This window comes from Nannobrachium achirus, assembly GCF_963921795.1.
Source record: "Nannobrachium achirus genome assembly, chromosome: 11".
Classification (NCBI taxonomy): Eukaryota; Metazoa; Chordata; class Actinopteri; order Myctophiformes; family Myctophidae; genus Nannobrachium; species Nannobrachium achirus.
The window spans coordinates 63,492,658-63,518,122 of NC_137820.1; the positions used below are offsets into that span (position 1 = coordinate 63,492,658).

General features: G+C 40.5%; 2 protein-coding genes across 2 annotated transcripts in view; one reads left to right on the top strand and one right to left on the bottom strand.

Annotated features, from left to right (window-relative positions):
• Positions 1 to 5,120: 5,120 nt before the first annotated feature.
• On the top strand, positions 5,121 to 8,681 carry guca1g (guanylate cyclase activator 1g; the record flags this gene model as incomplete). Its single annotated transcript, XM_080737262.1, has 4 exons — positions 5,121 to 5,330; positions 6,835 to 6,984; positions 8,027 to 8,123; positions 8,557 to 8,681. The coding sequence occupies 4 exons, from the start codon at positions 5,121 to 5,123 to the stop codon at positions 8,679 to 8,681; spliced, it is 582 nt and encodes a 193-aa protein (XP_080593388.1).
• Positions 8,682 to 12,998: 4,317 nt separating this feature from the next.
• Positions 12,999 to 25,465, bottom strand: part of LOC308294530 (FYVE, RhoGEF and PH domain-containing protein 6-like) — a gene marked incomplete at both ends in the record, with an annotated part of 57,906 nt that continues 45,439 nt past the window's right edge. The window contains 11 exons of the mRNA XM_080737263.1: positions 12,999 to 13,035; positions 13,151 to 13,290; positions 14,039 to 14,167; positions 14,308 to 14,402; positions 18,698 to 18,803; positions 20,286 to 20,423; positions 21,235 to 21,337; positions 21,797 to 21,876; positions 22,023 to 22,106; positions 23,705 to 23,773; positions 24,672 to 24,743. Of these exons, the coding sequence (XP_080593389.1) occupies positions 12,999 to 13,035; positions 13,151 to 13,290; positions 14,039 to 14,167; positions 14,308 to 14,402; positions 18,698 to 18,803; positions 20,286 to 20,423; positions 21,235 to 21,337; positions 21,797 to 21,876; positions 22,023 to 22,106; positions 23,705 to 23,773; positions 24,672 to 24,743 (1,053 nt within the window). The remainder of the gene's footprint in view (positions 13,036 to 13,150; positions 13,291 to 14,038; positions 14,168 to 14,307; positions 14,403 to 18,697; positions 18,804 to 20,285; positions 20,424 to 21,234; positions 21,338 to 21,796; positions 21,877 to 22,022; positions 22,107 to 23,704; positions 23,774 to 24,671; positions 24,744 to 25,465) is intronic.

The window sequence follows — 25,465 nt, forward strand, 5'->3', positions numbered from 1 at the left end:
TCGACAATGATTTCAAAAAATCAAACCTCGGTTCGAAGTGAAGCGGTGGACAGATAAAACCTCTATTCTGAATGTATTTGTGGCTTACTACATATTTTAAACCCTGAAGGCCAAATTATCATGTGAAGCTTGACCAATCCTCTAACCGGGAGGGACATCGACATTTTGCTTTTTGAAAAAGCCTATTCATTCTGGATTGATATTTTACACGTACGGGACAGGAAAAACCTGTTCATTCTGGCCTGGAGTGACCATATATGGACATAAGGTAACATACTTTGTGTTTTTGAAAAACCCTGTTAATTCTGGACTGAGATCACCATATATGGTAGGCTAATTAAACGGACATTCTGTTTTTGAAAAAGCCTGTTCATTCTGGACTGAAATGACCATATATGGGCGTGATACACACAAAGCCATTCATTGGAAGCGGTTTTCACCGCTTCAAAAATATATATGCACACAGATTCAGTTAAATTCAATTCATATTGTTCAGGGTCTATTAGGTAAGCCTAGTTGTCATGGCATTCTTCATGCAACAAGTATCCCTGCACATTAGACAGAATTATGCTGGTTTGGTTGATATTTTATAGGCATCTGTGTGATGGTACAGAATAGATGAGCAAGCATGTGCTGAAATGGTGAAATATTTGGGTTTTCATAAACCAATATGTTATAACCAACATGTTTCATGGAGACTTGAGTTCAATAATATTTTTTTGTTTTTGTCGCATTTAGCCAATAATTTGAGGAGACTCTTTGTAGGCCCATTGATTCCGGATGGGGGACCCAAATACATTTATAGGTCTCCAACCGGAATCAATGGGGGTACATTTATTATAATCAAATGATTGGCTTATGCGACAAAAATAAAAAAATAAATATTATTGAACTCAAGTCTCCATGGGTTGAGTAATCAATATGAAAAGTCATTTTGAGGGTGAACTACTCCTTTAAGGCCACCCATCTATTCTATTCTATTCTATTCAGTCCATACCATATCTAAGAGGTTGTTTATGGAGCTCTCAGGGCACCTGGGGACAGATGGTGTATTTAGACCAGTGAGGCCAAAACACAAATCACAAGTTAATAATCCTCCTTTCTCTCATCAGATCCGTTACCTCCTCTTTTTTCTCCTGCTTGTCTGGCCTTTAGTAGTAGTAGTAGTAGTAGTAAATCCTAGTGCTAAGAGCAAACATATACTCAAAAAGGAGAATAAAATACTGTAGGATTTAATTTAACTTTTTGATCTATACATATATATATTATATATAGGCCTTGATTTATTAACCAAAATATGAGGTCAAGTTTGTGTGGACATATATTCAAAGGTTAGGGTTAGGGTCTTCAAAGGTTTATCTGAGGGTCAAATGAACGCAGGGACGTGCAGAGAATGTTAGAGAGGAGGCTGGGGCTGAAATTTCTAAAAGGGCCTTTTGGTGAAAATATCGAAAATAGCAGACCTCCAAGCTCACAACACGTCGTGAGCTTGGAGGTCGTCTATTTTCAGTACTTGATACCACACTGAACTAAGCGTAATCAAGTGAATACTGGAGATGTGGCATAACAGCATGGATTTCTACACAGAGAGGGCAATTTCTTCAACACAAAATGCTGAATTCAAGTTCAGAATAATTTGGAGAAGGCAATTCTCTCGAATGCTGCCTTCAGCTATGGCATGGATGGAAAGAGGGCATTTGCATATCTTTCACCATAGTAAAAACGGAATTCATGGTCTGGAGAGGGTACCTATTACAGACCGACAAAAGGGCAGGGGCTCAAGCCACCTTTCATGTCTATGTGTGCTCATGCCTGACTTTCAGCAGGGATATATAAATACACTGCTGTGGTGTGAAGGAGGGGTTAAAGCAGGATTGGAGGTCTTAAACTGCCTCTATCTTTTCCCTGGTAATTCAGCCCCAGTTTTACATCACACAGATTAGCGCTGTCAGCCTACAGCTCAAAGATAGTTACAGAGAAAGCTACAGGGAGACACTCGATCAATAGGCCTCTTGCAAACTCTCTAAGCTTTCATTTAAAAGGCAATTTATTAACTTTCAGATCAGACTGATGCTATATTGACTATACAAGCCCCAACTGGACTGGAACTAAATGAAGATGGCACAAAGATAATAACGACGTACCATGGACTTGGGTGGAAACATTCTGATACTAAATGTGGATACAATCTATCTTACAACTGAATTGAAGCTGTTTTATGGAAAAGGTAAGAAAATGTTGCTTAACAACTTTCAACCCAGCATCCCTATATTGTGGGTATGTCACTATAGGCCATAGGTCAAACTCTTTCAAAAACATTTCTAAATTGTCTACATTTTCCACAATCTGTCCAAAATTGTGAAAATAGCTGATCTATATATGCTCCCAATGTGTTGTGATCTTTTGGTCTATTATTGTTTTGCTCTGAAAGGTTGATAGATGGTTGTAATGCAGATGACCTTGAAGCTTTGTGCACTACCTCCTGTATTGAAGGGTCCATACGATTACATTTTATTATGTTGTTTTTAACAACTTAAACCCTAGATTCTTACTTTTGTATAGTAAAACTGTAGTTGGGCCGCTTTTTCCTATCTACACCAAATCTCTTTGCCAAAAATAGCCAACCTTGTAGTTCGGCTATTTTTGGCGAAACGTTCCCCCCATGCTGGGGTCTCTTTTCTGGGATTATAGCGGGTGCATTTGTGGATTTAGGTTTTTTGAAGATTCAATATGACGGGTTAAAGGGGATGTATAAGTGATTTTATTGAGCGGTGGTAAACCGCTCCATAGAGTGGCTGTGCGTGTGTCTGTAGCCTTTTTCCTCAGCGTTTTGCCATAGCAAAATGTGTGTACGTAGCATCATGTTTGTCTAGTGATGTCATATGCCGTATGTCTGTAGCCTTTTTCCTCAGAGTTTTGCCATAGCAAAACGTGTGTGTGTAGCATAGCCTGTACATCCTAGACTCAAATCCTAGTCTGAAGACGTTATGCAAGCACGACCACCGCTCACTTCACATCGGGTGTGATTTTTTTCATTCTTTAAATAAAATAATGAAAAGTTAAATCTCTATACTCTGATAGTACGGTAATCATTGCAGAGTAAATGTTCAATAACAACGGTTTCCCCATCTCTCCACTCTAACAGAGAATGGGATACCAATTTCATCCAATCATCAGGAGAGAGATCTGCACAAAGATCAATGATCAGCTTAAACGTGACGTGTTCCAGTTCAACATGTCCTTTATCTATCTATCTTAAGAGTTCTCTCTAATTATTGGATAATAACATTTGTATCCTGACATGGAAATGTAGCCTATTTACTGTTTACAAATGAGCTGGATGGGGTGACCTATATGTTACCGAACGACTGTATCTAGAGTCTAGCCATAGGCTACTATAGAAATGAATGCTATGGGAATATCATATCGTTTTGTTCACTTATTTGAACAAAACGATTAATATGATAGGCCATTGTTGTGCATGCAGTGCTTTAAAGCAGGGGTTCTCAACCTGTGGGTCGGGACCCCATATGATTAACTTAATGTGCAACATTGTTTTCTCACTCAACAGTAAACAAACCAACATAAAGTTTAAGTGTATAGAAGGTATCTGCACATTTTTAAAGTGATTTAACTTTATACCTCTAAAATGACAAAATTGTCAAATATTAGAGGCTGAAATTGTGAAAATAGCAGATCTACATGCTCACGGAGGCGTTGTGAGCATGTAGATCTGCTATTTTCACAATACAACGGTTATACAAAATGTAATTCCTCAACTCTTAGTGCTCGTCAGGGTGGTGGTGGTGTGTGTGTGTGGGGGGGGGGTTCCTCATTTAAAATAGTCTCCATGGGTTTAGTAAATAGATCCTAGTGGCTAAGAGCAAACATATACTCAAAAAAGGAGAATAAAATACTGTATGATTTAATTTAACTTTTTGATCTATACATATAGGCCTATATATATATACCAGTAAGACTCCCTAGTCGGGAGATAAGCGACCGTTGGTCGCTTATCTCCACAAATATCACAACCTCCACCTCTCACGTCATACGGGTAGCCATAGTTACACCTGGAATGTTGAATCTCCATATATGGAGATAACCTACGCATCACACAAAGTCTGACCTCACCAGCCCATACTTGGGCATGGACGACTTATATCTCCATATACGGAGATGGCCATATATGGAGATACGATGACATCACAGAGTCCACAGCTGATGATGTGGCGTGATGTCATACAATACACAAACAAGCCCTATATAAAGGGGCAATTCTCACCAGGGAAGAGAGCATTGCCTGGAATGTTGAATCTCCATATATGGAGATAACCTACGCATCACACAAAGTCTGACCTCACCAGCCCATACTTGGGCATGGACGACTTATATCTCCATATACGGAGATGGCCATATATGGAGATACGATGACATCACAGAGTCCACAGCTGATGATGTGGCGTGATGTCATACAATAAACAAACAAGCCCTATATACTGATGCGATACGATGACATCACAGAGTCCACAGCTGATGATGTGGCGTGATGTCATACAATAAACAAACAAGCCCTATATACTGATGCGGAGATATGAGCAGGGCAAAGGTGTGACGTGTGACGTGTGACCGACCGACCGACCGACCGACGGACGGACGGACGGACGGCCGGTGGAGGTTTTCATAGTAAACTGCTCCCTGACGGTTAACCAAAATATGAGGTCAAGTTTGTGTGGACATATATTCAGTCTTCAAAGGTTTAGGGTCAAATGAACGCAGGGAGTGCAGAGAATGTGAGCACGTAGATCTGCTATTTTCACAATACAACCGTTATACAAAATGTAATGCCTCAACTCTTAGTGCTCGTCAGGGTGGGGGTCCTCGTTTAAAATATGATTATTTTGGGGGTCGCTGCCTGAAAAGGTTGAGAACCACTGCTTTAAAGATCGGTGGCTCAGTCAGTGGTCACAGTGGTTGAACGACAATATTTGTGCCATTTTTTGTCTCCTTACTCCTAGTCTAACAGGCCTACACGTCCTACATTGCAGTGACTGGGTTAGGAACACTACAGCAGTGGATGGGTGACGGAGTGGATCTAGGCTGCGTGTGCTAGCATCATCATGGGTCAGACACAGAGTGGAGCAGATGATGACGACGATGAGCCGGTGGAGCTGCAGGAGATCCAGAACCTGTACTCAGAGTTCATCAAGAAGTGTCCCAGTGGAGCTCTGCACCTTCACGAGTTCAGGAACATGTTTGGAATCCAGAGCTCTTCTGAAGAGGAGAGTCTATACATGGAGACTCTCTTCAGATCCTTTGATACTAATAGGGTAGGAAATACTACTACTACTATTAACTACTATTACTACTGCAATTACGAGAGAGACAGACAGAGAGAGAGAGACTGCATACCTATGACAGGCGCAAGACCAACCTCTAACACAGGGGTGGGCAACTTTGATGATGGCGAGGGCCACTATATTTCCACCTTCACTCCAGAGGGCCACATTGCATATTGCTACATCCTACTTTGCCATTCTAGTATTGCATACAATAGAAGCAAAAATAGCAGATCTACAAGCTCAAAACGCATCGCAGCAGATCGGCTATTTTTGCTTCTTTTAAATTCGAATCCTGAATTATTTTTTGTTATTTCTTAATTGGAATCCTGAAATGTAACATTTTGATTTAATTTCAAACGCATGTATTTATATACTCATGTTAACTTTATGAACCTGATTACAAATACATTGGACATAATTTATTTTATTTTATTTTAATACTACTATAGCCTACTAGTGGTCATTAAGCTACTAATATAGACAGAATTAAAGCAGTTCATGTTTGCAATTGTAACAGCTGAAATCAATAATATATTCAGTATTCTGATCTGAGGGCCGCGTTAAGTAAAGGTGGGGGCCGCATGTGGCCCCCGGGCCGCCAGTTGCCCATGTATGCCCTAACACCAACATAATAAACATGACAACATATCCTGCATACCTATTGTATGACACACGTACAACACATACACAGAGATAGAGAGACCTACAGATCAATCTCAGAAAAGTAGAATATTTTGTAAAAGTAAATATTCTTGAAACATTCATATGTTTCTTGAAACTTTCATATATTCTAGATACACTGCACATTCAGTGAATTATTCCAAACTTTTTTTTGTTTGTTAAAATGTTTAATTTTTATGGCATACCGCTCATGAATATCAAAAGTCCATATTTCAAAATATTACAATATTACACGAGACCACTCAAAACAAGGATTTATAATAGAGAAATGTCAACCTTCTGAAGTCAGAGTTGACTGAAGTCCAGTGGGAAGTTTCATCTGTCAGTTATGATTTGGGGTGCTATGGCATCTGCAATGCTTTTTTACAAGTATAATTATTGGGCCATGTCTCCTGGCAGAGATTTGCACTCCACTGAGCGGCTCTTTCTTTCTAATTATTATTCTCCTGTGCTGTGATGTGATATAAACTCAACATACCTTTTCATGTACAGTAACAAAATGTGACTACAGCACCCCTCTGTGGTGTGAACATGATTATAATCTCTTTTACTACCTAAGATATTATACACTTTAATTTTCATTTGCCTGTGTGTGTGTGTGTGTGTGTGTGTGTGTGTGTGTGTGTGTGTGTGTGTGTGTGTGTGTGTGTGTGTGTGTGTGTGTGTGTGTGTGTGTGTGTGTGTGTGTGTGTGTGTGTGTGTGTGTGTGTGCTCACATGCACGTGTGTGTCTGTCTGTCTGATGCTAATTTTGCAAACCGCCAGATATGAAAAGCAGAGATATTGCTAATATGATGGTAATATTCCCACAGGACAATGTGATAGACTTCATGGAATTTGTTGCTGCATGCCATCTGGTTCTAAGGGGTCGCCCAGAAGATAGGTTGAAGTGGACCTTTAAAATTTACGACCGAGACGGGAACGGAAAACTGGACAGACAAGAAGTCAAACGCATCATCAGGGTAAGACTGCAAACTGCATGTAGAAGCCAAGCCAACATGCACATCTGGAATCAAAGCAAACATGATAGTAAGATGGCTCAGTGTTGAAGACAGGGTCAAACAACAAAAAATGGGATTGACTTTCAAAATAGTCAAATGCAAATCTGCCCTCCATCCCCTCAGTGCCAGCATATCTGACCAAACATCTCCAAAATGTTAGCGACAGCCACAACACCAGAGGGAGCGCACACAACGATCTGATAACACAAACCCATAAGATAGACTTCTTATGGGTTTGTAGAATGGTAAATTCTCCTTCTGCAACACTGCCACCCAGGTGTGGAATTCCTTGACTACCTCCCTTAAAACATGTAGCTCACTGGCCTCCTTCAAAACGGCCCTGCATGAAAACTCACCTTTCAGGAGGCCAGAGGTGGAGGTAGTTATCACTTCTCCCTTAGGGCGAGAAGTGAGCACTCCCCCACCCCCTTACCTTAGCCCCACCCACTTGTTTCCCTTATCCTGTACATATAGTGTTTTATAAATGCGATCATATTGAATGTTTTCTTTGCTTGCTATTTGTTATGTCCATGTATTGAATACCAAGGACTTCCAACGTAAAAAAGACTGTAAAAGGACTTATTTGGGATGTTCCTTTTTTAGGCAGGTTGTTTAACTGTACTTGTACTGTACTACATTTTTTATTGTATTGACTATACTTGTACTGTTCTCCATTTTTGGCCAATAACATTTTCAATCAATCAATATAGTAATTCCACTGCTGTTTTGGAGGTGTATCCACAAAAACATACATACGCAGGCATGTGCACACGTGCGCGCATACACACACACACACACACACACACACACACACACACACACACACACACACACACACACCTAATGTAGAGTATACTGTATATGACTATATTGACAATTTGAGGGAATCTTCACAACTTCGTGTGTGATCATGGACATACCTCCAACACAGCTGTGGATGTAATTATGGGCTATATTTAAGTACTTTGTCACTTGATTTTTGATGGATTGTCTTATGTTTCAGATACTCTACAAGATTAAAAGGAACCGTAATCTAGAGGGCATGACACCGACTGACATCTGTGACAGAATATTTGAGCTGGTAGATGTAAACCATGATGGTAAGTCTTTGTTTTCCACTGAACCCGTCTGGGAAGCAATAGGTCCCTTAATAAACACTATAAACTAAACAGAACATAGACCTATCGGAACATAGACCTATAGAGCTATTTAAAATGTATTCTAACAAACAATCAACAACAATCAACAATTGCACTGCTAACAAGCCATTGTGCTTTCTTGGGTTTAAATCCTATTAGTAGACCTTGTATCTGAACTGTACTGTCCTGTGCTTTTCCTATGTGATACTCCTGTTAATAAAGTTTTCAATCAATCATTAAAGTACTGCAGACATACTCCTGTACTGAGATTAATTTGACACTAGTCTGTTAGCTTGTTTTACTAAACGACCTTTTGATATCGATGGATTACATTGATGGAACCAATTAATGTAAAACAAAAATATTAATATGGTATTTATCATTCCTGTTTCAGGTGCGATTACGCTTCAAGAGTTTATGGAGGGAGCCCAGAAGGAAGTCTGGATCATGGACTTTATGAAGCTAGATGACACTGCCAGTAGGTGGTTCAAACATCACTTGAAAACGAAAGAGTCGTGAAACAGAGAGTCAGAGACTCATCAGAGCCTGAAAAACGACACGTTTGCCTTTCTATTGCCGACACCACAGAGAATGCATGGATGATTCATGCATGGATTGCACAGGGCTCTGGCTATGGTACAGAAGAAAGTGGATAAGACACGGGGCCCTTTGCTATTGCATATTGGACATACAGTAAGAGGGGACAGGATCCTCTGCTGTTGGACAGAAGAGGAGGACATGGTCCTCTGCTCTTGGACAGAAGAGGAGGACATGGTCCTCTGCTCTAGAGGGGACATGGTCTTCTGCTCTAGAGGGGACATGGTCTTCTGCTCTCGAGGGGACATGGTCTTCTGCTCTCGAGGGGACATGGTCTTCTGCTCTCGAGGGGACAGCGTTCTCTGCTCTTGGACAAAAGCGGGGACAGGGTCCTCTGCTCTTGGACAGAAGAGGGGACAGGGTCCTCTGCTCTTGGACAGAAGAGGGGACAGGGTCCTCTGCTCTTGGACAGAAGAGGGGACAGGACAGGTGCGGACAGACTGTAGCTTCAGTCTGAAACTGCTTTCAGTCAGGATGGTCGGCCTTCCATTGACAAGACTTCTTTATTGAAAACTGTCCAGTTGCCCTCATCTTTAATCGAAGAAGAAAGTCTGATTGGACGAGCAAGAGTGCTCTGAACTGATCTTCAGTCTCAAACATTCTACTGTATGTCCTTTGCCTTGTCGTTTGATGTCACAGAGAGGTTATCCTCTCCTCTGACCTATTAGTGCTCAGTGTTTCCTCGACAAAACGATCAATCAGGTAATCTTTGGCAAAAACAAAACAGCTCAATGTACATGGCAGGCTGAATTACAGGGTAAGGAGGGTGAGTTTGTTTTAGTCTACAGCAGGAGGAGAAGGGAAGTCTGGTCAGTTGCCCACGTTATCTCAAGACATGATTATTATTACACATTACAGTACCACTATTGGGGTACAGCTAGAGCCACGTACAGCAGGTTAATGATGGCAGATGACAGACATGTAAGAAGACACCACAACATAATAATTGCGGGAGAAGAAGTCTTAAACATTGTAATGATATGGCTTCCTTTCAGGATAGCTGGTGGTATGCTAGAGGATTAAAACTGCTCAAAGACACAAATATGACCATTAGGGCATTCACCAAATATTCGAATATTCGAATATCAAAGTCACTATTCGACGTTGTTCACCGAAGTCGAATATTCGCTTATTTTTATTTGAACTGGGGACCCCTCACCCTGACAAGAATTGTAGGTATTAATGTGACTCGGTTCCACCGATAAATATTGTGAAAATGGCAGATCTACATGCGAGTAGATCGGCTATTTTCACAATGTTTGTCTCTTGCTTACTTAATATTTGACAGTTTGGCCAGTCCTGTCGAATATTCGACTGTTCGAATACTTTGAGGTCGAACAATTCGAATACTAAAAATCACTATTCGTGAATGCCCTAATGACCATACTGTTCAATAACATGCCTTGGCACTGTGGAACATTATTATACTCTATTTTTTGGGTCCCATACTGAACATCACTATTGACCAAATACATGCCATGTTGCTTTTACATTGTGTGCGTGTGTCAGAACATGGCACTACATGCTGGCAGTATGGGGATCTATTCTTAATACCTGTCACGTAACACAAACGAGTCCTGATCCAATCCTCCCCAGCTTACAGGCTATACAGCACCTACTGTATAAGCACCTACTATACAGCACCTACTGTATAAGCACCTACTATACAGCACCTACTGTATAAGCAACGGTTCAAGTCACCCAGAGGGATAAGCTGTAATAGAGCTTATCCCTCGCAACTTGAATCTTTGCCAACATGTGCTCACGCAACAGTGTGGGCATAATGTAGGACAATAGACATATGTGATTCATAAAGTATTGTTCATATCGTCACTGTCAGGATGCTTGTATCTCCAAGTTTCAAAATAGTATGTTCTTTCATTCATTAAAGCCCTACTTAATCATACAAGAGTGTTGCACAAGAGTAGTGAAAATAGAAGATTACAAGCGCACAAGGCCTCACGGTGCGAGGCGTTGTGGGCTTGTAGATCGGCTATTTTCACTACTTTAACTGATTTAAATGATAATAAAAAAAGGTTTCAGACAACAGTTTCAGACATACAAGGTTTCCATCCGACAACAACTATTATACTGGCTCAAAAACAACTGTAGGTGCCCTGAAAATACTGACATTAGTTTTTTCCTTTAGCAAGGCAACAAAGAAAGTATAGGCTAACATGCTTGGCATATTATATTCTTGTTCACTGCCAACAGTTTAGGGCAGTGTTTCTCAACCTTTTTTCTGCATGGGCAGATTGGGCACACTTTTCATGTCCCAAGAATCCATGGGCACACCAACATAATACAGGGGTGTAAATATCGTCAGTGTCGGGAAGAAACCTTGTATCTCCAAGTTTCAAATGTGTACGTTTCTTCGCAAAGTAAAGCCCTGCTTCATCATACAAGGCTGTCGCACAACAGTAGTGAAAACAGCAGATCTACAAGCACACAACGCCTCGCGCCATTTTTAAAATGATAAATACAATACCGGCTTTCGAGCAGTTTCAAGGGGCACACTTGACCCTTCTCAGGGGCACACCAAAGGTCATCCGGGAACAGTGGTTGAGAAACACTGCCTGAAAACACTGACATCAGGTTTGTCCTTGAGCAAGGCAACACAGAAAGTATAACATGCTTGGCACACTGCCAACAGTTTAGGTCAGTGATTCCCAATCTGAGAGTCAGAGGACCCACTGGTGGGCCGTGAGGGCATTGCAAGTAGGGTAATCATCTTAATGGATTACATGGACAACATACTGTTCTGTGCACTTCCCTTGTTGTTGTTCAGCCTCTCTTTAGACTTCACTGGATAAACCCCTTCTCCTATACTGTACATTACAGGTGACATTTGACACTTGGCAAATTGAAATGAGAAAAGGGCAATGTGTAAATAGTTCCATAATTTTTGAATATCTTTCTTTTTTTAGTTTCATTTTTATTTTTCGAATGGTTTTATCTTTTCTACTTTTCTTTTGAATTACACATTCACACTGCTTATCATTTCAATCACAAAATGTTACATGTTCCAAGTATATTGGTAAATAAAAAAAACATTTGACACTTCAATCATTTGTTCCTCCTAGATACTGGACTTATTATGAAACCCAGAAAACATTAGGCTAATTACAACAAGACAATGACACACGGTAAAACAATATTTATTATAGCTAAATAAATCAAAATTACAAAAGTAAATAGAAAAAGACACATGACTTCAGATTCATCACATGCTTCATTGTGCGCCTCTCTAAAATCCTATTTACACAAGATACTGTACAACACGGCTTGTGTGGTGTGCGATCATTGGGGAGAATGATTAATACCTGTATATACTTGTATATTTTGAACATCTGGGTAAAAAGAACAGATACAAAGTGCAACAAAGTCTGTCTTTTGTCACTACAGTGTGAGACTACATAAATCTGTCCAGGTATTCAGTGGCACACGTTTCCAGAAAGCCTTAAATATACTTATATACTGATCTCACTTTGGCAATGTAAACGATTGTTTTCTCATGTCAATAAAGCTCCTTTGAATTGAATTGATCTCTCACAATCAGGATTAGTCTCTTCTCGTGCATGTGTTCATAACTCTAACACTAAAGGTTATACAGCCTCTACTTAATGATACTAGAGTTGTTATAAAGTTATTATTACAATTTAAAAATATCTAAATGATTTATACTGCCTTCTAGAAATGTTGGTAAATATATAGAGTCAATCAATAACATAAAAATAAAGTTCATACCGTAGGTCATATCAATGTAATAATGTTGGAAAGACAATCATTATTGTGTCACACATAATCAGGACCCAGCTCTCTAAAACAGAGCTGAACATGGTCCAGTTGTATCAAAACTGTACATAAATAAATGAACTGAAGGCCCTTCGGTAGATATAGCGTCAATGGCCAGAATATGACCCTGCAACAGTGCTATATTAGCCTTCACATAAACAAAGGTAGGTAAATGGGCTTAAAACTATATATTGCACTTCAATATAGTCTTTCATTTGGTAGTGTCTCCCATTGGTTTTGCTGGTTTGTGTGAGAGGATTGAGGTAAATTGTTTTATATTGTTACTCTAAACATAACATATTCACAACATATTTAAAGCAAAGGTAAAAATCCCTGCTCAACTACAGTATCCATTACACACATTGTCTGCACACAGTCAAATCCTCAGTTCATTTCAATCAGAGAGGGTACAAGTGGAATAAAATGGACCAATGTTAGACTATGTTAAAGAACTGTGGCTTCTTTGAACGAATCGATCCATCTGTAAAAGAAATAGAAACATTATGCTTAGAACAAATGAATTAAGCATTAGTCAAATGATGAACGATGATAATTACTATGTGTTCATATGAACTAAGGAAGGTAATGGCATGTACCTCTGGGCTGTTTGGATGTCATCAGCTTTGAAAATGTAGTAGAGCGTGTTTTTGTGGTAAAGCTTGAACTGTAACTTCTGAGACGAATCTTCCTTCAACATGAACCCCAACAGGGGTTGACTCTCCAAGGCTGCCACGTCCTACAAGGATTCAAAACATAAAAACATCATGGCCATTAAAACTTCATCATGTTTTTAACGTATTATTTTTTACTAATCACTACCTCATTTGGGGTTTTCATGATGGTAAAACCCTGTGTAATTAACCCATTTAGGCCTAGAATTATTGAATGCTTTAACCAGTGAAAAATAGCAGATATACAAGCTCACAGCGTGGCACCGAGTGCCGCGCTGCGAGCTTGTAGATCTGCTATTTTTGAAAGAGTCCTGAAAATGTGTGCAAATCTTTGAATATAATTATGTATTTTCAAAGCGGACGTTTGTAACTCAAATTTTGCTTCTGGGTGGTCCCAGGAACTAAATATTTTGAGATGGGGGTCCGTGGCCAAATAAATATCATTTTGGGGGTCCTTGACATGAAAAGGTTTGAGAACCACTGACATAGCAGTCTCTCAAGATCTGACTAACTGAGCTCCAGTTAAGTGAAAAGGACCTTTTCTTTGACGATGGCTGGCCAGATTGCTGACATAGAAACATAGGTTTCTCAAAAAATCTTAGAAGGATTCAAAAGACACTTATAGAATCGGGTCAAAATTCTAAATTCACGATTTTTCAAAAACAGCAGATCTACAAGCTCGCAGCGCGGCACTCGGTGCCGCGCTGTGAGCTTGTATATCTGCTAATAGTTAAAGCATAAAATAATGATACACAATAATGTGTACCCGTTCTGAATGGGTAAATAAATACTGTGAAAGGGGAACTCACTCACCTCACTGGCGGCATATGTATAAAGGACCTTGTCCTTGATGACAAACCACAGCCTCTTCACCTGTCTCTTATTGCCCTTTGATCTCTGTAAGTAACCACTCATGGAGGAGTTGTCTGTGTTCGCCGTAACCTAAGGCAATTAGAAGCAATTAGATGACAGTCCTACTCAGCCTTCTTATCAAGCCAGAGCGTCAGCAGGTCTAATTTATGCTGACTATTTTCAGTGCATGGCACCGTTGTGCGAGGGCATATAAATCAGGCTTCAGTCACCTCTTTGAGGGCAGCGGGTATCTTCTTCTGCTTCCTTGTGAAAGCAAAGGCAGACTTGCTACCAGGGGACAGAGCCATGGCCTGTGCTTGTTCACCTGGAGAAATGAATTGTGAAAATACGGCTTTAGTCATCTTGGATTTTGAAGTTGTCGGGCACCAGACAATAGCTCAATAGCTCTTTTTATGTTGTCTTCATACAGTACATGAATGACCCATTTAATACTTTGTCATATGAGTGTCACACAAAAGATTGTCCGTTTGTGGGTTACTGAAAAGTAACAGGTTACACAGGGGAGGCCTTAGCTATGTTTCACCAGTTTCAATTGAAACGGGCCTCAGCCACCAGGTGGCCTCCAAGAGCTAGCCAGCAAGCCTTGTTCAACTTGCAACACACGTATAACACTTTTTAATAATCATATAACCTTGTTAATATAACGCCATTTAGGTCAAAGCTATAACATTATGTAGTGATATAATAATAATATATAAATAGCAGGCAGTCATTGACTATAAGTCAACTTCTGTGTGCGATTGTTGCGTGGCTACTGTGGCCTGGGTGTGCTGGCATTGGCGTGGGGGGGCCTCATCGATAGCTCTTGAAACGGGCCTCCAGATTACTAAGGCCGCCCCTGACAGGTAGTTATGGGTAAGATAATGGTTTCCTCCCGACAGCAGCGATTTGTCTGTTTGATCAAAACACCGTCTCCATTGGTGTGTCTCTGACTACATCAAAGAATATGAATGTGTGACGGACTGTTGGGATCCGTTGTGCATTCACCATGCTTATGGCTCTTTTCCACAACAAGAACTAAGTGAACCGTGCTGTGCATTCACCATGCTTATGGCTCTTTTCCACAACAAGAACTAAGTGAACCGTGCTGTGCATTCACCATGCTTATGGCTCTTTTCCACAACAAGAACTAAGTGAACCGTGCTGTGCATTCACCATGCTTATGGCTCTTTTCCACAACAAGAACTAAGTGAACCGTGCTGTGCATTCACCATGCTTATGGCTCTTTTCCACAACAAGAACTAAGTGAACCGTGCTGTGCATTCACCATGCTTATGGCTCTTTTCCACAACAAGAACTAAGTGAACCGTGCTGTGCATTCACCATGCTTATGGCTCTTTTCCACAACAAGAACTAAGTGAACCGTGCTGTGCCGTGACAGGCTCTGCATTCCTTTCCATACACTACCCAGCAGGGACCTGCTTTTTTCACATGAGCACCAGTGGCGTCAGTTCAGCAAAAGCTAGGGTATGGCAAAGATGGGAGTCCTCATGGAAAATGGGCATTACATTTTGTATAACACGGTTCTATTGTGAAAATAGCAGATCTACATGCTCACAACGCCTCGCGCTGCGAGGCGTTGTGAGCATGTAGATCGGCTATTTTCACAATGTCTGGGGAAAAAAAACGAGTTTTGTCAGTTTTTTTTTACACAGGTTTCTACTGTTTCTTGGGCTGGATATGGCAGCCTGGAACGGTTGTTTAAGTGCAGCTAAACTTGGCATGTTAGTAAACGTGTCTGACCTGCAGAACCTGGGAATTTACCATTATGTCAAGATGGGGAGAATAAAAGTGTGGAGAATATAATTATAATACCTTCTTAACACATTGCCTGCCCCACGTTTTTTATTAAACTCTTCCAAAACATGTCAGGGTTTTGGAGCATTTTGACTAATTTTCAATGAATATTTAAAAAATGTGTTTCTTAGCTATGAACAAATGGAGTATACCGATGGAAAGATGAAGAAATATACTTTTACCAATAAATAAATGGGGTTTAAATGTTGTTTCCTGATTTTTCCCTGATTTTTTAAGTGACTACTGTACTGGCCCAACATGGGCTAATTTGAATAAAAAAGCCTAAAAAAAGCCTTTTTATGAAACCAGCATGAATAAGTCGCTTATTTAGTTTCAAGCCAATAGATGGCGCTGTGGTACTGTGTGCTCACTCAACACACGCACACACACTCACTCACACTCACATGCACGCGCATGTCTCAAGCAACAAGGAAGGTCACGTGATTTCTCAGATAATGAAACCATGACATTTTAGGGTAAATGAAACCAAGTGCTTACACACACACACACACACACACACACACACACACACACACACACACACACACACACACACACACACACACACACACACACACACACACACACACACACACACACACACACACACACACACAGACGAGCCCCCCCAGCTGATCCCTGTGTTCAGTGGCGTCAGTTCAGAACAAGCTAAGGTATGGCAACATGACTGGTGTCACCAGGCATGTTGCCATACCTTAGCAACAGGCACGATGAAAAGTACATTTTTATTATTTCCCCCTGTAGCCAAGGTATGGCATTGGCAGCTGCATACCCCTGCCATACCCAATTGACGCCCCTGCCTGTGTTATGTCACGTGATTTCTTAGCTAACGGAAACTCAGATCGATGCAGAGAAAAGTTTGCTGGACCATTGGATCATTTTCCTTACTGTTGTTTAGCCACATGGATTATAGTTTTACGAGCCAGCAGACTGTTTGTTTATCAATGGAATATCTTTACGAGCCAGGAGTGCACTGGGGGGGAGGAGGTGACAGTGTATCAGGTAGGACCCTGGTTTTTTCCGTTTTTTTCATTGTGTGTCGTGTCGTATGGATGGATGTTGTTTTGCTGCGTGTGGCCAGGGGTGTCCCACCAAAATCTGGGCCCTGGCCACAAGGATTCACTGCGGGACCCCCATGATTGTTCTTCATAGGGGGGATTTCAAAAATAGCAGATGTACAAGCTCGCAGAGTGCCGCGCTGTGAGCTTGTAGATCTGCTATTTTTCAATAGCTAAAGTATAAAATAATTATGTCCCCTCCACCTTGGGCCCTAGTAGTGTAGGGTTTCCACTCGCACTCCCCCCTTGTGACACCCCTGTGTGTGTGCGCGTCCTCCTCTCCCACTATAAATACAGAGTGCCTTCACCTAAATACACTCAAATCTAAACGAATTCTACTGTCATCTCTAGGCTATCAATCAACTATCTAAACTCTAACTCTAACTATAAATATCCTATATTCAAATCTCAACCAGCCTCCCAACCGATCTTTTTTTTTTCTTTTTTCTCCTCAGCTGGCTAGCTGGCTAGCCTGGCTTGTCGCGTCTAAAACAGCTGCAGACTTTTTCTCCCTCTCTCTCTGTTGTATTTGGATTGCCTGATAACATGTATTTCAATGCAGTTTTTTGACCTTTTTTCTTCATTCACGTGAATGACCTGGTTCCCTTTGATGTTGCCCTACTGTATTAAGTCACAGGCAGCACGAGAGCACCATCAATTGTAAAACAATGAAAAGACTATAGAACGTTTATAAACGGGCTGGGCGGTAAATAGCTGGGCAAAATAGAACGTTTATAAACGTGCTGGGCGGCAGATGAGTTAAAGTGACCATTTTATAAAATTTTGCATTTGTAGTTATTTTACTGTAATTTAACAACATAATAACCATCACAAAGAGACATTCGTGGATTTATATTTAAAAGTAACTTTTATTTTCCCCCCCTGGACCCAGGGTATATGGCAGCTGCATACCCCTGCCATACCCAATTGACGCCCCTGATGAGCACCCCCTCCTCAAAATGTCTGTGCACGCCACTGCTACCCAGTATACTGTACGGCTCCGGTTCAGCTGATGTTCTCAGAACCTATTTTGGGTCCTGCTCTGGAGGTAGAACTAACCTGGGTTCTGGGAACCCAGAACTGATATCTTTTTACCCCTAAAATAGCAGATCTACAAGCACACAACGTGTTGCATTGCGACGCATTGTGAGCATGTACTGTAGCTCGAAAATTCTTGCGATTTTTAATTAGTTACAAAGTAAACGTACAACTTCAGGGGTGGCTCTGGATATAATGGAAACATTTTTTTTCAAATCATTATAAGTCAGGCAAGGTGCTGTGATGTTTTTTTACCCGCTACAACATGATCATCAGGTATTATGATTATACTTGGAGGAAGATTCTTTTCAAAAAAAGTGTACAGAAAGTGTTAAAATTACGTTTTTTATGTGGCCACACCCACCTGTTCATTAAATACTGTATACCTGGTTTTCAGGTGGGTGGTGACCCAGCTGAAGTTAGCCACACCCACAGTGTTGCTGTATGGTAAAAAGGGGAGGTGATGATTTTATGATGTCATTAAAGATGTGTATTTTAATTGGGCCTTTTGACAGGGAATACATAACCACACCTGGGGGTCTATTAGAGTAATGTTAACTCCATAGACACATACTAAAAAGAAAAAGTACAAAACTATGGCACCACCTCTTTAATAAAACAAATAACAACTGGAAGGTTCTAGGTTACCCAGTAGAACGCATGAGGAAACCTTACAGTAACTTACTTTTCTTCAGCTGGAGGGTGGTGAAGCACTGATCACACACACGTGCCAGCTGGTTCTTTAGATACTCCAGGTAGCACTTGTTGGAGGAGCACGCCTGGCACACAACCTGATGAGTCATTTACACAACATTAATTAGGACAGCTGTTTTACCTGCAGGTGCAATGGATGTTAATGTTGATGACCATACAGTACATGAAGCTAGATAGCATTTTTAGGTTTTAGAAACGTTTTTTTAATGATTAGGTGCGTGGTCTACCTATCACATGCATGCAGAGAATGTTAGAGAGGCAGGGCCTGAAATTTCTAAAAGGGCCTTTTGGTGAAAATATTAAAAATAGCCGACCTCCAAGCTTGTGAGCTTGGAGGTCGGCTATTTTCGATATTATTGATTATACAACAGGTAGTCGGGCTCTCAATGGAAAACAGGCTCTCCAACCGTGCATATAACGAGCACTACTGCACTGTCTCTCATCAAGTAAAGAAATCAGCTGCGTTGGTCACGAAAGACAGCAAGCACTCCTCTCTCCCCACACTATGCTAGGCGGCTAGGCTAGCGGTTTTCATGTGACGTTCAGGGACATAGTAGCTAGATGTGGCGTTAAAAAATTACAAATTCCTATCGAATATCTTAATTACAATGAAATGAAGTTGATTCTTAACCCATTTAGGCCTAATCTATAGTTAGGCCCAAATCAGAAATTAGCCTACAAAAACAAATATGTTGATACATACTGTACATGTACTGTAAGCCCCTCCCATACACTAAAATGTGTATATTTATTTATTTATATTACATATTGCTTAATTTCTACACAGAGAGGGCAATTCTCTCAACATAAGATGCTGCATTCAAGCTCAGGAGAGTTTGGACAAGGCAATTCTCTTGAATGCTCACTTCAGGTATGGCATGGACAGGGGGCAGTTGCATTTCTTTCACCATAGTAAAAACTGCATTCATGGTCTGGAGAGGGCACTTTTTTACAGACGGATAAAAGGGCAGGGGCTCAAGCCCCCTTTGATGTCTACAGTATGTGTGCACGTGCCTGCTACTTATGTTATTGTTTCTCTAGATTGATATTCCTATGCATTTGTTATATTGTTTTTGATGTACTGACATATTATCTTGCTTATTATATTGATGTATTAGCAACACCCCCATCTGCCTAGTAAATCTGTATCACACCTACTGTAGTAAACCCTCATAACACCCTGGAGAACACTCGCCAAACCAACGGTAATAAACTATGGCCACACCTAGAAAACCTTCATTATGACTTGGCAAGCAGGCTGTTATTATAAGCATGATTTGTTTGTGGTTTTGCCATTGCCATTCAAGAAGTTTAAATACTGCAAACAAGCACTAGGGCTGTCACGATATTGACATTTAACTTGACGATTGTCATTCAAATAATTGCTATTTAATTGTGTTTTTGGGATTATGCAATATAAATACAAATTACATTTGTGTTTGGCTTTTATGCTTCTTAGTCAAAAAAATCCACCGGGCAGATATGACAAATAACTTAAATATACAACATATTTAATAATTGCGATCAGGCGATGATGTAATAATTGTGACAGGACTCACCTTCCCACATGCTCTGCAGTGGTGCCTCCTCCATGTGAGCGAGAACTCACAGGTGCAGATCATACACATGGTGGCTCGCAGGTCTGGGATCCATATGGGAGCCTTGGAGCCCAAACTGGCACTGTCACTTGGTTCTATCTGGATATGAAACAACAACCAAGAATGTTTTTCATGTATTCTTCCATTTTTACAGAGAGTTGGACAAATTGTCTGTTGATATGAACTGTAACTGTTCTTCTGTATATTACAATATATCATTATTATTAATTATTTTAAACACTTAAAGCTCCTATGACATGCCCCGTAATTATCATAGTATGATGCAGTAAGTCACATGGTCTCTCTGAAAACAGTTTGAAACGGCGTGGGACATATGTATGACTATGGTCTTCCTGACCGGGAAAAATGCATGTTGTGAGCTTGTAGCTCGGCTATTTTCTCTCTCTAAACTCATGGAGGAGTTGTCTTTGTTCGCCGTAACCTAAGGCAATTAAAAGCAATTAGATGACAGTCCTACTCAGCCTTCTTATCAAGCCAGAGCGTCAGGTCTGCGTCATAAAAAAACTCTGTCGCAGATACATAATGAAATGCACGCTAAACCCTGCCCCCCGCCCCACAACAACGGATAACCATTAGTACAGTAAATGAATTTGATTGGCTTATTGCGCATTCCCACAGCAAATATAATAGGTGTTTTTTCCCCCTTTTTTTTATATGTCAGCGGCCGTTTAAACCCTATTTAGTTAGTTGACTAGGGTCCCCAAGTGGTCTCTCCTAGCACGTCTGCTCCCTTATGCCCTCAAAACCAAATCTCTTCAGTGAAAATAGCCTATCTACAAGCTCAACAACATGCCTCAGAATAGTGCTTTCTAATATGGAAGAACAAAGATGCACTTGTCCTGACTTTCCTTCTAATATTGTATGTGGATCATAGTGTACTGTACGGTACCTCCTCTGGAGCCTTGCCAGATATAAAGGTGATCTTTTTCCTGGTGTAGTCGTTGATGGCCATGGAGATGGCCTCCAGCCACTCATCTCTCTCTGTGGCAGAACTACAGCAAGAGGACAACATGTGCTGCTCACTAGCAGTGGTGGAACAAGTACTCACTTTTTATTTTTTTACCCAAGTAAAATAATCAATACCGCAATGTGGAAATACTCTGTTACAAGTACAAGTCCGGAATTCAAAATGTCCTTGAAGTACCAAAAGTAAAAGTACACATTTATATGCTAAATGTCACATTTCAAGTTTTCAAATGTATGGAAGGAAGTCTTTTGAAAATAGCAGATCTACAAGCTCACAATGCGTTGCATCGCGACACATTGTGAGCTTGTAGATTGTCTATTTTCAAATGGCTGAAATGTATATAGGGCTGAAGTGGTTAATGTGTATGTATTGGAAATACTCAAGTAAAGTACAAATAACTAAACAGACATTTCTGTTAAGAACGTTAATACCACAGATTGTCCTTTATCATAACAATAACCTTTTTGTCTCTCCCTCTTCTTACCTTGCGGAAAGAATGAAGGAACGCTCCACGCTCTCAATGTTCAGCTCATTCTGATAGGCCTCTTGGTTGGGTTTGCTAACCTGCAATTATTTTCCATTGTGAGCGGAGAATTGATTATTATACAGTCAAATGCAATGTGTTAATGTTACAGTGTGCACATTCTCATGACGTGGCGTGACATGGTCATGGTCAGATCATACATAGAACAGAAATAAAAAGTATTCACCTTCATCCCAGCCAAGGACAGCATATTGTTGAGTTTATTATGACCCGACTGACCAGGGGTGGCGTACAGCAATGTGTCGTTGAACTGCAGGAGAAATGGTGGACAGAATCAATCAATCAATCAATCAATCAATCAAACTTTATTTATATAGCACATTTACAAACAGTCAAGCTGAATCAAAGTGCTGTACAGGTTTAAAACAAAAGCAATTCAAACAATTCAAGGAACAAACAATTAAAAGCAACACAATAAGGAACAATAGGCAATTTGCAAAAACTGACTATTAAAACAGTTAGATACAATTAAAACACATCGGGTGCCCCTGGATTGAGCCCCATTTATCCCCTCTCGCTGCCCAGGCCCACCACCATTCTATTGAATCCGGCCCTGCTGCGTCAATGCATGCGTCATGACGTCACTTGGTCACATGAGCGCAGACAGGATGTTGTTGTGTAACTTTCTGTATGGACCAGTGTTGGAAATGCATTGGAGTATATGGAGAAAAACGGCCGCGCGATGCTCTCAGCGTCGACTCGAAGCGACTAGCGGCTAATGGGCTACATCCAGGCGCAGCCCCAACCTAACGGTGAGATTTAAAGTTAATACTGTAAATACAGTAAACACGTCAAAACGTCGTGGGCCTCCAGCGACATCAAAGAGATTGACGCGTAGACACCTCGTGGGCATCCCATGAGTTAAAAGCCCGGGAAAAAAGTTGGGTTTTTAATATAGTTTTGAAAGTCCCAATTGACTTTGCAGATCTAATTTGGAGGGGTAGGCTATTCCAGAGCCGAGGGGCTGTGGCTGTGAGAGAGCGGTAGCCACTGTTCTTTTTTAAAGTAGTGGTGGGAACATCCAACAATAGCTTGTCTGTGGACCTTAACACCCTAGCTGGGGTGTAAGGTCCAACTAGCGCAGATATACTGTATATGCTGGAGCCAGCCCATTTAATGATTTATAAATAAATAAAATCACCTTAAAATCAATTCTAAAATGTACAGGGAGCCAATGGAGAGAGGCGAGGGTTGGGGTAGTCACATTTAGTAGTCTATGCTGTAACATTTTAGCATCTATGCTGTAAAGGTTGTAATTTTACATAGGGAGTGTAGAAATGCCCATACAAGATTTTTCACACTAGTCTTTTTCACCCTCTGTATTTTCCAGTAGGCTATATAGACTACAGCAGTGGATCTCAACCTTTTCAGGCCGTGACCCCCAAAATATTCTTATTTTAACTGGGGACCCCCCCACCCTGACGAGCACTAAGTTGAGGCATTACATTTTGAATAACATGGTTCTATTGTGAAAATAGCAGATCTACACGCCAACAACGCCTCCATTGTGAGGCGTTGTGAGCATGTAGATCGACTATTTTCACAATTTCTGCCACTAATAGTTGACAATTTGGCCAACGTTTAATTTGTCATTTTAGAGGTTAAAAAAAGTCCTTAAATTGTCACTTTAGAAATGTGCAGATACCCTCTATACACTTAAACTGTATGTTGGTTACTGTTTACTGTTTATGTTGCACATTAAGTCAGTCATCTGGAGACCCCCCAAAATAATTTGGGGACCCCGCCTGGGGTCCCGGCCCACAAGTTGAGAACCACTGGGCTACAGAATCCCTCATAGGGCCACAATGACCAGAGGAATGAATCCCCCCAGAAGGTAAGGAACTGTACCAGGAAGAAGGTTCTGGGTTGCATGACCTTCCTGGAGAGCTTCATCAAGACGCCCTCTTTCAGAAACACCTGAAAAACAAACAGAAAATGCTTTCATAAGAATGCAGTGGATGGATACTATACAGTAAAATCAATAGCCATGTGAAAGCTACAATCCAGGACTTATTTAATTTAATAAAAACATGGTTTTAACCAATCTGTATGGTACACTCAGACCTGGAATTATTTTATACTTTAGCTATTGAAATATAGCAGATATACAAGCTCGCAGTGCTGCGCTGCAAGCTTGTAGATCTGCTATTTTTTTTTTATCTTGAAAATGTGTGCAAATCTTTGAATATATATTTTTCAAAGCAAACTTTTGTAACTCAAATCTCTGCTTCTGGGGGGTCCCTGGAACAACATAGTTTTAGATGGGAGACCACGGCCAAATACATGTACTTTTTGGGGTCCTTATTCCTTAACATGAAAAAGTTTAAGACCCACTGATTTAGAAGAAGGATTTGCATTTATAGACGCATTTCTGGTCCACGTTACACTGATAAGAACTAGATGCGCGTGCAGGTCGGTACCAAAATTAGCCAATGAAACCAGCGCGCTCCCCAAAACAACAGGTTTGGGGATTGGTGGGAATTGATTACATGATACAGTCACCTGTGCATTTAGTCTCAATGTTTGTAAACAAGAAACGGGTCTATAGAATCGGGTAAAAATATTCAAAGACTTTGCACACATTTAAAAAAAAATAATAATAATAAAATAACAGATCTACAAGACTTGTTAGTTCTTTGAAGCAAGATGACGCACCAGACTATATGTGCTGCCATCTTTATTGTAGTTTGTACATTGTACCGTGCACAATTTAATTAAAGTTTGACTTGACTTCACAATAATTGAGGGACAGCCGCACAATCAATTTGCAGCCACCTATCTCTTGGTGGTAAAAGACAGCTCTGTTGGTACCCACCCTCCCAGGCTGGACGATCTCATGGTGGCCGTTCAGACGACACTGGACCTGGATCATCTTCTGGAAGTTATCCTGAGAGATGGAGAAGGATGATGTTAGGGTGGTCTGAATGCATTCACCATTCATTCACTAACAATGATGATGTTAGGATGGTCTGTCTGCATTCACCATTCATTCACTAACTAACTAACTAACTAACTAACTAACTATGTTAGGATGGTCTGTCTGCATTCACCATTCATTCATTAACTAACTAACTAACTAACTAAGTTAGGATGGTCTGTCTGCATTCACCATTCATTCATTAACTAACTAACTAACTAAGTTAGGATGGTCTGTCTGCATTCACCATTCATTCATTAACTAACTAACTAACTATGTTAGGATGGTCTGTCTGCATTCACCATTCATTCATTAACTAACTAACTAACTAAGTTAGGATGGTCTGTCTGCATTCACCATTCATTCATTAACTAACTAACTAACTATGTTAGGATGGTCTGTCTGCATTCACCATTCATTCATTAACTAACTAACTAACTAACTAAGTTAGGATGGTCTGTCTGCATTCACCACTCATTCACTAACAAGTCATTACTTCATTCATTCATTCACTCACCATTCATTCATTCATTCATACCAGTGGTGTAAAGTAACCAAGTACTTTTACTTAAGTACTGTACTTAAGTACAATTTTGAGGTATTTGTACTTTACTTGAGTATTTCCAATACTTTTACTTCAACTCCACTACATCTCGGATCCAAATATTGTACTTTTACTCCACTACATTCAT